Genomic DNA, 14105 nt, shown 5'->3' on the forward strand with positions numbered 1-14105 from the left:
TATGGCCTTTACTATAGGCAATGCTTTAGTACCCCTCTCCGCAGGACTATAATATTTCACTACCAATAAAGTAAGTGAAAGTGTGTTTATAAACTCGATTTAGTTTAGGTGTTCTATTTAGTGGCAAAAATCCTCTTGTCCCTTTTTGTCCTTCTTTCCTTCTGCACGGCTCTTAAGGTCAGCCATAGAGCTGTTATATTGGATTTACATACTGGGCAGTGTACTGAATTGGGATCACTATAAACAGGTTACAGCCATTTCATTCAATTTCAATAAAGAATCAATAAAGAAATCAATAAAGAATAAACTTTAAAGATTTTGATTTCTGGCTTTACTATTATGAAGTCACTACTTTGCACCTAATTTTTTGACATTCGCAAAATCGGCACTACATGCCGATTTGAAAATTCAATGCGCAACCACTCAAATAAGCGCCCAAATGGTGCAAATTTAATGATGGAAAAATTTTTCACTGAAATTTCTGGGACGGCCAGACAGTACTGGTTTTAGAATTTTATCAGCATCATTGTTACTTGACGAAAAGAAGAAAATAGATAAACTACTAGCCTGAAATAATGGGGTAAATTCTGGGTTGCCAACCCCAGTGATTTTTTCTTGTCTACCAATTGTTTTTCGCTTGTGAGTAGCAGTGATATTTTTTAGAACTTGTGGTTTGTCCTTAAATCTAGTGTGTACATGTGATTCAACCCTAATCTAAACCAACTCAAACCCTGACCTATCAATGATTTCAATTAACACTGATTAAAAGTTCGACATTTGCTTCTTGCTTTGCTTGCAATTCTCATATTTTATTGGAATGCCATAAAGTTAAGGCAAGATCTGATTGTTTTGAGAATTTCACAAGCTTTAATAGACATCAAGGTTTCTGGGGAAGGTGCCCCATGCAGTGTTGTTACTAGCCAAAATGTTTTGGGAGGAGGAGCAAGCCAACTGGCTGGTTATTTTTACCAACTGTTTTTTGTCAATAATTAGCATAATGTATGTTTTGAATAGGCCTACTATATATAAAATTACTGCACAAGTTGGTAGGCCTATAACCCCTGCATTTACCAACCAAGATTTAGATTTTGGTACATATCATGTCACTAGCCTATTTTAGTGCTGTTTATTTAACCTTGTTGGGACAGCACTTATTTCTTAATGGAAAATCTTTTTTTTTCACAGTTTGAAACTTGTTGACTCTGTTTTTTTTTTATTATTTTTAGATATTTTTCCAACACCCATTTCTTACCATTCATTCCACAATGAAATGGGATCTCCATATCCTGTCAGTCTGAGTTCACTTTTTAAGAGTCAAAAGAGATTAAAGGGCAGAATCTAAGTCCCCCCCCCACCTTCTTTTTCCAAACCCATCTGATGAAAATTTTGAGATAGACATTTTGTTAAAATTGTTCAAAGGTTGGATAAAACAAAAACTCCAGGTTAGATAACAAAAACTCCAGTGTTGACAAAATCCCATAGGGCCTGGCGGGTAGGCATTGTAAGTGTTGTCCTACAGGCATATTTGGTTCTTATGAAAGAGATGCTTGTATAAATTTCAGAGAGGGCTCATTTGATTGTAAATCAAGAGTTCTAGTGCCCTTTTTAAGCATGTCAAAAGATATCAAAGGGTAACCAGCCCCCCCCAGGCCCTTTTTTCCCCAATGCATCCAATAGAAAATTCTGAGATAGCCCCTTTTTTTTAATAGTGCAAAGATCATATAACAAAAATCCAGTGTTGACATAACCCCCCAGGGTCCAGGGGCAGGCATTATAAATTATCCTCTGGGGGCATCTATGGTTCTTATGGAAAGGATGCTTGTATAACTCCAAAGAGGGCTCATTTGATTGGAAATTGAAAGTTCTAGTTCACTTTTTAAGAGTCAAAAGAGATTGGAAGGCACCTAGCCCCCCCCCCCCTCCATGCCCTTTTTTCCTCAAACTCATTGAGATAAAACTTTGAGATAACCATTTAAAGGAAAAATAGTTCAAAGACAAAAAAACAAAACTCCAGGGTCAACACAGCCCCCCAGGGCCCAAGGGCAGGCATTGTAAGTTATGCCCTGGGGGAATATATGGTTCTTATGGAAGATATGCTTGTAAAAACTTCAGAAAGGGCTCATTTGATTGGAAATTGAAACTTCAGTTCTTGAGAGTCAAAAGAGACTGGAGGGCAACTAGCCCCCCCCGTGTCTATTTTTCCCCAAATGCATTCAATAAAATTTTTAAGATAGACATTTTGTTAAAAATAGTTTAAAAGTCAGATAACAAAAACTCAGATGTCAACAAAACCCCCAAGGGCCCAGGGACAGGCATTGTAAGTTATGCCCTGGGGAATATATGGTTTTTATGAAGGGGATGCTTGTATAAACTTCAGAGAGTGCTTATTTGATTGGAAATTGAAAGTTCAAGTTCACTTTATGAGTCAAAAGAGATTCAAGGGCAACTAGACCCCCCCCTCCCTGCCTTCTTTTCCAAACCCATCTGATAAAAATTTTTAGATAGACAGTTTGTTAAAAATTGTTCAAAGGTCAGATAAGAAAAACCCTGGTGTCAATACAACCCCCCAGGGCCCAGGGGAAGGCATTCTAAGTTGTGCCCTGAAGGCATGTGTGGTTCATATGACAGGAATGCTTGTATAAACTTCATAGAGGGCTCATTTGATTGGAAATTTAAAGTTCTAGTTCACTTTTTAAGAGTCAAGAGATTGAAGGGCAACTAGCCCTCCCACGTCCTTTTTTTGCCAAGCCAATCTGCCACCAATTTTGAGATAGCCATTTTTTTAAAATTGTTCAAAAATTAGATAACAAAAACTTTGGTGTCAATGCAATCAAGATAGCCATTTTGTTAAAAATAGTTGAAAAGTCAGATAACAAAAACTCAGGTGTCAATAAAACCCCCCAAGGGCCCAGGGGGTAGGCATTGTCCTGGGAGCATATATGGTTCTTATGAAAGGGATGCTTGTATAAATTTCAGAGGGGGCTCATTTAATTGTAAATTGAAAGTTCTAGTTCAATTTTTAAGTCAAAAGATATTTGAGGGCAACTAGCCCCCCCCCCAACACACACACCCTTTTCCCCCCAAACCCATCCTATAAAATCTTTAGAAAGCCATTTTGTTAAAAATAGTTCAAAGGTCAGATAAGAAAAACTCCTGTGTCAATGCAACCCCCCATGGGGCAGGCATTGTAAGTAATGCTCTGGGGGCATATATGGTTCTTATGGAAGGGATGTGAGAGAGCCATTTTTTCAAAATGGCTCAAAGATCATATAAAAAAAAACTCTAGGGTTGACACAATATTTCAGGGCCCAGGGTAGGCATTGTAAGTTATGCCCGGCGGGCATATATAGCTGTTAGGGAAGAGATACTTGTATAAACTTCGGAGAGGGCTCATTTGATTGGAAATTGAAAGTTCTAGTTCAGTTTTTAAGAGTCAAAAGAGATCAAAGGGCAACTATCCCCCCCCCCCCCACACCACTTTTCCTCCAACTGCATCTGATAAAAATTTGATATAGCTATTGTGTTAAAAATAGCTCAAAAGTCAGATAACAAAAACTCTGGTTTCAAAACAACCCCCCAGGGGCAGGTGCTGCAAGTTATGCCCTGGTGGCATGTTTGGTTCTTATGGAAGGGATGCTTGTATAAACTTCAGAGAGGGCTCATTTTAATGGAAATTGAAATTTCAATTTTCAAGGGTCAAAAGAGATTGGTGGGAAAAATCAAATTGAATATTTGATATATAATGATATTAATTGTTTAAAGATCCATCAGTTAAAGATTTCATTTCACTATAATTTTATTTTCATTTTCAATGCTGTAAGAACTGGAAAAGAAAATATATGTAATATAATTTGTTTTCAGTAAAGCGCCGATGATGCAGTAGGCTTTAGGTTTTTACAGTTAAAGAAGGGGACAATTTTAGATAGAACTAATAAATTAAACTGAATATTTGATGCATAATGATATTAATTGCTGAAAGCTCATCAGTTCAAAATTTTGCTGTAATTTTAATATTTATTTTCAATATTAAGTACAAAAGAAAATATTTGTAATACAATTCGTTTTCAGTAAAGCACTATGTTGTATGTTTTTTGCTATGATTGTATGTTTAATTTCTGTTGGTTTTGGGTTTCATTACCCAAATTCTTGTTTTTAGTGATTTTTGTTTGTTTCAAGCTTGATTTGCATATTCAATTTAAATTTCACTTGTTTTAAAACTTATTTATTCATTTACATTAAGTATCTATTGTATGTTGTTTGCATTGATTATTTATTTAATTTCTGTTTGTTTTGGGTTTCATTTATACTTCAATACCAAATATTTTTTTTGTTTTAAGCTTGATTTGCATATTCAATTTAAGCACTACTTGCTTTAAGATTTATTTATTCATTTATGTTATTACTTGTTGTATGTTTTTTTGCTATGATTGTTTATTTAATTTATGTTCGTTTTGGGTTTCATTTATTCTTTAATAGTAATTTCTTGTCGTTTTGAATTTGAATTTTAACAGGTATTTGGATCTGCTGATCTTTAGTTTAAAATGGCCTTTACTTTTCTTTGAAAAACTTCTTTTTTGGAAAGTTTTTTGTAAATTAATATATAGAAAATTCAAGGCTAGGACTGTTTTTTTTAATTAAAATATCCAAGAAAGGGAGCTTTCCTGAATCTTCCAATTCTATTGTGAAGTGGAGATTCGGATCAAAAGAGTTCAAATGTGCCAAAGAATCGTTTAGAGAGTTCTGTCCATGTTTCCAAGCAAACAAAATATCATGAAAAAAACGAAACCAGAGACAGTGTTTTAAGGGAAAACTATTCAAAGCAGATTGTTCTATGAAATCCATGTAAAAATTTGTCAAATAGGGAGACAAAACAGGGCCCATCAGCAGACACATAATCTGAAGAAAGTATTTTTCTTGGAACTTAAAATACAAAGAGAACTTGTTGCAAAGACAAACAAGCTTCCTTGTTGTGTCAATTTCCAAGGTTTTATAATCTAACCAAGCAGAATTTTCCTCTATTTTCTTTGTAAGGCCTGTTTACATTTATACATGAAGTATACATGGAAATTGCATCAATAATGATGCTTGTTTTTGTATTGAAGAAAGTAATTTTTCTTGGAACTTAAAATACAAAGATAACTTGTTGCAAAGGCAAACAAGCTTCCTTTTTGTGTCAATTTCCATGGTTTTATAATCTAACCAAGCAGAATTTTCCTCTAATTTCTTTGTAAGGCCTGTTTACATTTATACATGAAGTATACATGGAAATTGCATCAATAATGATGCTTGTTTGTCTTTGCAACAAGTTCTCTTTGTATTTTAAGTTCTATTTTTTTTTTTTCAGATTATGGGTCTACCAATGGGCACTGTTTGTCTCTATATTTGGCAATTGTTGATGGAAGGAGTTGTTGATGAAAAAATCTGCCATGTTTTTAATTTGTTCTATATGACTTTTGCCATCTAAGAATCCTCATGCAAAAAAAATCCTTTGCAATGATTTTACTTTGAGGTTTTGCATTAAAAAGTTACTACCATTTAACCATAATTTAGCCTACCAAAGAAGAAAGATTTTTCTAAGCCATTGATAGTGCATTGGGGTGGCAAATCAACATTTTAGTAGCTTGGTCTTCCTTTATATGGGCAGTTGGCAGGCCTTCTGTTCATTCATAATAGAATACCTGCAAAGAGGGGACAGGGGAACTGAATCACTTGAATTAGGAGACTGAAATAAGAATGCAAGAAAATTTAGTCCATTTGTTCCAGAACAAATTCTATGATAAATTTTAGAAAAATCCTTATTGGGAAAGGGGGAAAGAGTAGGATTATTCTTATTAAACATAATATCTGATAGTCTCCATCGGTAACTATCTTTAATGGGGATTGGTCTCCCACTTAGCTGGTCAATATTTATAGCATTTTTTGCTATTTTATCAACCTGATGATTACCACTTCTACCAGAGTGGTTAGGAATATACTGAAGATAAGTTCTTATGCCACTTGAAGCAAGATTATCTATAATACTAATACAATGATAAGTGTCAATATCCAGCTTTTACTGAGGAGCTGAAGACAGCAACTCAAGGCTTGATAAAGAGTCAGATTAATAATAGAATAATATTATAAACAGAACTATAATATTATTTGAATTAGCAATCAAAGATTTATTTTCCATAAGGTGTTCTAATGCCATGATTATGGCATTTAACTCTGCAGACATTATAGATACATTATTATACAATCTCTCACCCATTGCAACTTTCAGGTGAGGAATGAAAGCACCACTTGCTACCTTCTCATTCATTTTGGACCCATCAACAAAGATTCGGAAATGGTTTTTATAAGTAATTGTATCAAGTTCAGCAAATTTCTTCTGGACAAAAGCAATGGGGGTTAAATCTTTAGTGCATTTTGAGAGATCAGTATTTATTATGGGGATTGACCAATTCCATGGAGAGGATTGGGGGAAATTAGGTGCAATAGACTTTGCAGGTACAGGGAACTTCTTCTGAATATTGGCTCATCGGCAATGCCTCTATACATGGTTGGTTTTTTTAACCAATTATGTAAGGTGTGTGAGCTATTTGATTCAATTTTTTTAAGATGTTTTATCAAGAAAAAGCTACGTCTCTCCCTTATTGTTGCTAACCCACTCTCCATAAGCAGAAACTTGGTGCTTGTGGGTTTCCTAAGACCAAATATGAGATATATTATATCGTTTTGTATTGTTTCAATTTTTTGCATCTGGGTCTTTGCACATGCACCATAGACAATGAGCCCATAGTCAACATGGGCTCTTATATGTGAGTTATAAAACTGGAGTAAGGTTTTCTCCTTACAGCCCCAGGGTGTGGAAAGAAGTCTTTTTAGTATACTTGTTTTTCTATAGCATTTTTTTTATTGTGTTTGAAATGTGGAGGTGGAAATTAAGTTTTTGGTCAAACATGTAGAAGATTTTGCCAATGGTTTATGCTGTTTCATCTGTCATTTTTTAATTAAGACCTGAAACTGCGATATGAAGTGTATCTTCTATAGCTTTCATAGAATGTTTTTTTTTTCTGGGATTTGTTGACATTTGTATTTATGTTCCATCTTTACTTAGGGAACAGCCAATATTTTCCTGTAAAGCTCATGTCTTCCATATTGATCCAAAAACTAAAAAGTCATGGGTGCCAGCTTCTACAACTGCCATATCAGTCTCGTTTTTCTTTGACTCAACCAGATCTCTCTATAGGATAATTAGTGTTGAAGGAGCAAAGGTATGTGTTTCTTTTTTCAAAACTCAGAATTGTTTGCAAAATCATTTCAACTTAATTTATGTATACTGCTAACCTAGTTGTTGCATAAATATAAAAATAGCCTATATGCTTAAGGTTTTTTGTTCTTACTTTCTACTATCATAGCACACAGCTGAAATCTTCAAAAAGTAACCATGGTACATCACCTACAAAGTTATTGTAGATGTAGAGATATCAATTGGGGGGAAGGGGGCTATTTTGAAAAACACCTTCTTTTATTTGAATTGACATAACTTATATGATGCAGATGCTGGAAAAGCATCTGTATTTACCTATTTAATATCATAATATACAATATTTTCCAATAATCAGTTGCCCTTGAAGTTCAGATTATTTTCATTATGTAACTATTTTGCTAAATCATATTGTATCCTATATGTCGACTCTACTTTTTTAAGAACATACAAGCAATAATTGTCTATACATGTGAATATTTTTTTCCTGAAGATGGCTTGATAATTTTTTATGAAAATCAACACATTAACATTTTCTGGCCTTTAAAAAGGATCTAAATAGGGCATGACTGGGACTTTTTTTTTCTAGGGGTGATTGTATTGTTCCTATGGTCCTGTAAGATGATATACTGACTTAATGCAAAATTTCCAACATCAGACATAGGCTATAATGTTGTGAGGAATGAAGCATTGAGTGCTCCCCATGATGATTATCTCAACAGCACAATCATTTTATAACTCCAAAATCCTGTAAAGAATGAACCGCTAAACCATTATTTTTAGTGGGAATTTTGCATTATGTCATGGCATCATTTGTACCATTTGTACAGTTTCCTTTATTAGTATGAATAAGCCTGCCTTCAGGACAGTTTTGTAAAATTCGTTGCAGTGATGAGATGAACCTCTAATGCTTCAGAAAGATTTGTTCCAAATTCTACAGTACAACTGTAGCTCAGGAACAACAAGCTCTACTGGGCGACTTAAAACCCTCTCAACTCCAACCCTAAACACTCCAAACCAAAATATGTGTTCTCCTAAGACTATGCAATGATCCTTGAAAGTTTGGTAAAAATTTATAGTGGATCTTAAATGTGTTGACAGGTTCAGAAAGCAAAAAAGACCTAGTTAAATACCTAGAGAACAGGAACAAGTTAAGTAGGTTTAGGTATCAGTGGATGCCAAATTCAAAAAAAGAAACGTGGGTTAAGGATTAGCAAAAAGAAGCTAAAAACATATGGTATCAAACAGTTGAAGAGGGTGTTGCTTTCCTTTGAAGGTATAGCTGCCCATGGGAATTAGGAATCAACTGGCTGTTAAAACTTTTATGGGTAAAAAGCGTTGTTAAATTTAGCTAAGTAGTTTTGCTTGTTTATTTTTACAGTTCAACGTGGCAACACTGGCGAAAATGTGATACTTCCCCAGATACTTCATATAGTGGATTTTTTTGTAAATAAGCGGATTTTTTTTAAAATTTTGGTGTTTATAAAGAAAATTATGTTGCAATTTGAGTGGTAGGTGTATATAATACAAGTACCGTTTTGGTTATATTGTGGGATGCTATACACCCTTTGTCTTCAAGAAAGAAGCTCTGTTTTATTTTGTATACTCATTTCTGAATAACAAAAACAATAGCAAACTTATATAAGACACTACTACTAATAAAAACACCGCAGCACAAAGCCGCCCAAGGCCAACACAGCTACGTTTGTTCTTATACTTGTATAAGAACAAAGGTTCAGGAAGACAAAGCAAGGGAAAGATAGAAAATGATTTTTAAATTCTGTGAAATAAACTATTAGATAAAATTGTGCAGATATAAATATAATATCACTTGTGGATTAACTAACAGATGCAATAGTTCAAATTTGTATAATAATGAATGATTAATATATCTAATAAAACCTAGCAAATCCTCCTCTGACTTTTGGAGTGCCCATGCTCCTGAACCATACTTGACTTCTGTCATTGCTGTAGCTTCTGATATTCTTATCTTGGTTCACAGACAAATATTCTTCCAACTGTGGACCTTGATCATTCTATATCTAACATCATCACTGTATTCATCATCTTTACTAATAATTCTAACTAGGTATGTAAAGCTGTCCAGTTGATCAACCTTCTTGTTACCCAACATCACCTCTTCACCTTCACTTATTCCTAGTCTCAGCGACTTAGTCTTCTTAACGTTAATTTTCGAATCCATTCTTGTACCCTTTTCTTTTGTCCTGAGCCTGAGTAATTTCAAATCTAGGTTTTCATAGTGCCCATTTACATAATTGAAGTTTCTTTTTATTTTCTAATTTTATAGTATTTGAAATTTCAAGAAAAAAATTATGCAAAATACCCTTTAATTATAATTTTTGCTATTGAACTTTGGCAAAACCAATAGCTAATCAGAGCAAAATCCTGATCAAAAATATTGATATTGATATATCAAAGGAAAAATATCGATTAGTTATATAATTGCCCAACACTACCAGACACCACGAATGATGGCCGCATTTGACCTGCTCCCCGTTGGTAGAGACGAAAACTTAACTTGCTTTCTGGATAGCCCTCGTAATTATAAAACCTATGGTTAAAATATATCTTGTTTAGTCTAATTTTATTAGTAAGTAGTCACAGTTGCAAGTAGTTGCAGTTGCAGTAACAAATGATCGTAGTTGCAAGTAGTCAAAGTAGCAAGATGTCGCTATTGCAAGTAGTCGTAATCTTAGTCACATGTTGCAGCAGTAGTTGCAGTTGCAGTAACAAATGATCGTAGTTGCAAGTAGTCAAAGTTGCAAGATGTCACTATTGCAAGTAGTCGTAATCTTAGTCACATGTTGCAGCAGTAGTTGCAGTTGCAATAACAAATGATCGTAGTTGCAAGTAGTCAGAGTCGCATGATGTTGCTATTGCAAGTAGTCGTAATCTTAGGCGTATGTTACAGCAGTAGTGTTAAGTTGTCTTAGTCACAGTCGAAGTAGCAGTAGTAGCCCTGAAAGGTAATAATACCCTTACCCGTTCCTAAGATATTGCAGATACTCCCTTTTGATAACCTGGATGCACATATTGTGGTTTGATTTAGTTCAACATTCCTTGAAGTTTCATCAGAATACCCTTAGTCGATTTGGACCAATCCAGGGTTAAACATTTCCACATTACCCAATAATAAATCTTTATGTAAACAGTGGGTAAATTGTACAAATTACAACCCTTCCCTTGGGATGATAGAGAGTCATATAATCCCTGGAGGGATAGTTATTGAACTTTTGGACTATTTTGAACAAAATGGGTATAGAAAAAATTAAGTCAGTGTTGAGGTAGAATTTAAAAAAGGGAGGGGGCTGGCCGCGCATCAATATCTTCAACAATCCCCTCAAGATGCCCTGAAAGTTTCCACTTAATGCAGTCATTCGTTCTTGATATATTGCTGGTATGCCCCTTTGACAACCAGCATGTGCTTAATGTGTTTTAATTTTGCTCACTCTTCCTGAAAGTTCTGCCTCAATGCTCTAAACCTTTTTAAGAGAACCAGTATCAAATATGCCACGTTTTCTTAAAAACATCAACCCTACATGTAAATACCTACATGGCTGCCCCCCACATGGGCAACTTACATAATTTACACCTCTTGTCCTATGTCCTGTGTGGGATTTGCCATCCATGCAGGAATGGTTATTTGCTCTTTAGACTATTTTGAACAAAATGGATATATCAAAGTTTTGATTGGACATGTTTGGGGGAGGGCAGCTAAAAAGAACAAGGGGGAGAGGCTGGTTGCCCTCTGATATGTTTTCAACACCACCCTTAGTATTCCCTGAAAGTTTGAACTTACTACCTTCAGCTGTTCCTGAAATATTGCAGATACACCTTTTTGTTAACCTAGATGCACAACGCTTGCCCCAAGTTCTGTACAGTTTAGCCCTCTCTATATTTTGATCAGTGTTGAAAGCAGAGGAGGGGGGGGGGGTAAGATCTCAAAAAGGTAAGGGGATTGGTTGCCCTCACAGTCTCTTTTAAATACCGTTTTACCATGTCATGAAAGTTTCAACTTGATACCTGCAGCTGTTCCCGACGTGTTGCCGATAAACCCTTTTAAAAATCAGCATGGACTTGTTTTGATGTTGTTCAATATTTTCTTCAATATTTTGTAAATATTTCACCTTAAGCCTTTTTGGAGACGCAGGATCAAACATGGCCCCCTTTCCTTAAAAACAAACCCAATTTGCAAACAATAGGCTACTTGAATAACTCCTAAACCTCGTCCTAGAGGATCTGGGGTCATGTCATTCTCAAAATTTTGATCAGATGTGTTTGGGAGAAGGTATCTGAAAAAAGCATAAGGGTTGGTTGCCCTCCTATCACTCTTGGCTCTGAAAAAGGCATTGGAACTTTCATTTTCCAGTTGATTGAGCCCCTTCCGTAGTTTCCATGACCACCCCTCTTCATGTGAAGCAACTCTGGAAAGAAAGATACTAATTGTGGTTGCAGCAGTAGCTCAACCTAGAAAAAGACGAACACCGGGCCATAGTAGCCAAAATAGCATTAAACCCCTAAAAATGGTGTCGAATCGAAACAAAAAGTACACCACTGGAATTGCCTCGGCCGAAAACACTATACAGGAAACTTGAAGTCCCTTGACTTGACCAACAAGGAAAATCCCTTCTTTTGGCTTAGGAAGCATCTTTTTTTCCTTCTTTTTTTTCTGTTTCCTCTTTCTCCACATCTAGCCGGGAACTAGAACATCATAGAGAGCTGTTTAAGGGCTCATGTTAAAGGAAATTCACTTTGTATAATTAAAAAAACTCAGTATTTAAAATAAAGTCTCTTTTTTTACGAAGGACTTTATTTTCGTATATGAGATGACGATATACTTTAAAGGGTGTCTTGGGTAACAGCGATGGCAACGTAGCTCGTTTTTTGCTAGCTCCTGCTAAGAAAAAGCCGAAGGTTTTTTTTGTGTGTAATCGTGGTTGCAGCGGTAGCTGCAACCAATTTAATATATTGAAAGCCTTTTGCCTATGATAATGTAGCGGCAACCAAGTTAATATATTGAAAGCCTTTTGCCTATGATAATGCATTTTGCCTATGCCTATGATAATGTTTATACCTACCATTTGATCAGATCTCTCAGTTTGTATAGCTACTACTTGAGTTCAGAAGTTGCTGTCTAGAAGCTACAGTACAGACATACAATTTATGTTTTGAAAGGAATTTAAAAAGTTATCTAAACTCTGTAAGGAGATAAATTATTTGAAGTTCGTTTTTTATTGTTCTTTGTACCCATTTTATTTATAACATTTATTAATACTATTACTGCCTCTTACCAATTTAACGTTATGTTGATGTAGGTTATCAAAAGGGTGTAACAGCTATATACCCCTAACAGCTTAGAGTATTAGGTTGAACTTTTAGTGGAAGTTGAGGGGATGTTGAACCCTTGAACCAACCAAAAGGTACTATATTTATACCACTATTACTGCTTCTGCTAGTACTATTACTAAGGCTAAGGGTATTAAGGTGACATTTTCAGGAAATATTAAGGGATATGTTGAATTCAACCAAAACCTGCTTTGTATGCTGGCTGTCAAAAGACTGTTGTAGCAATATCTCAGAACATACTAGGGTGTTAAGTTTAAACTTTCAGGGCATGTTAAGGGGGATATTGAATTAATAAGAAGGCAATATGTTTGTACTACTACTACTGCTTCTGCTACTGGTACTAGTACTACGAATGCTAAGGCTAATTGTATTAAGGTGGAACTTTCAGGGATTATAATTTTGGACTAAATCGAAACACACTATGTGCATATATTTTATCAAAGGGATGTGTCTGCAATATCTCAGATACGATTAACTTAGAGTATTAAGTTGAAACTATCGGAGAATATTTAGGTGATGTTGAACGAATCAAAAAGGCACTACATGAATTCTACTACTGTTACTACTAATACTACTCCTGTTATTACCACTATTACTCTCACTGCTACTACGACTACTACTATTGGTTAGGCTAAGGGAATTACGGCAAAACTTTGAGGGAATCGCGAGGGGGGTGTGGAACTCAATCATTTAGGTGATGTTGAACGAATCAAAAAGGCACTACATGAATTCTACTACTGTTACTACTAATACTACTCCTGTTATTACCACTATTACTCTCACTGCTACTACGACTACTACTATTGGTTAGGCTAAGGGAATTAAGGCAAAACTTTGAGGGAATGGCGAGGGGGGTGTGGAACTCAATCAAAACACACTATGTACATGCAGATTTTTCCTAGGGTGTATCAACAATATCTGAGGAACTGTGTAAACTACTAATTTGAAGCTTTCAAGGTATTTTGAGGAATATGTTGAGCTGCATCGTATGTATATACGGGTTATAAAAGGGATGTATTAGCAATACATATACGGGCTATAAAAGGGATGTATTAGCAATAATCCAGCAACGTCTAAGGGTGTTAAGCAAAAGCTTTCAGGCCTACTAATTTTACTACGACTGCCACTACTGAACTAAATCAAAGTAGATTTAATGCATTCAGGCTATCAACACGCGATAGGTGAGATATCTTAGGACAGGAATATGGTATATATGAGGATATTAAGTTGAAGCTTTCAGGGCTGTTACTATCACTACTCCTGTATGTTACTTCACTACTCGTGTATTGAATAAATCCAAAAAGGTATAGGTGCGTCCAGGTTGTCAAAATAGTATTGACTCAATATCTTCAGAGTAGAATAGGGTATTAGGTTTTATTGAATAAATTCAAAAGGGTATAGGTGTATCCAGATTGTCAAAATAGTATTGACTCAATATCTTCAGAACAGAATCGGGCATTAGGTTTTATTGAATAAATTCAAAAGGGTA

General features: G+C 35.2%; 1 protein-coding gene across 2 annotated transcripts in view; it reads left to right on the forward strand.

Annotated features, from left to right (window-relative positions):
* Positions 1–531: 531 nt before the first annotated feature.
* homer (protein) overlaps positions 532–14105 on the forward strand; it is a 58152-nt gene continuing 44578 nt past the window's right edge. Inside the window, exons 1-2 of one of the 2 annotated variants that reach the window (XM_089094447.1) lie at positions 532–580; positions 7100–7256. In XM_089094447.1, coding sequence (XP_088950573.1) covers positions 576–580; positions 7100–7256 — 162 coding nt within the window. In that variant the 5' untranslated portion in view covers positions 532–575. Of the gene's footprint in view, positions 640–7099; positions 7257–14105 lie in introns of both variants that reach the window. The other variant, XM_089094448.1, reaches the window with a different exon arrangement.

The sequence above is a fragment of the Artemia sp. Qi Xiang Cuo genome, chromosome 9, assembly GCF_049724085.1.
Source record: "Artemia sp. Qi Xiang Cuo chromosome 9, ASM4972408v1, whole genome shotgun sequence".
Lineage (NCBI taxonomy): Eukaryota > Metazoa > Arthropoda > Branchiopoda > Anostraca > Artemiidae > Artemia > Artemia sp. Qi Xiang Cuo.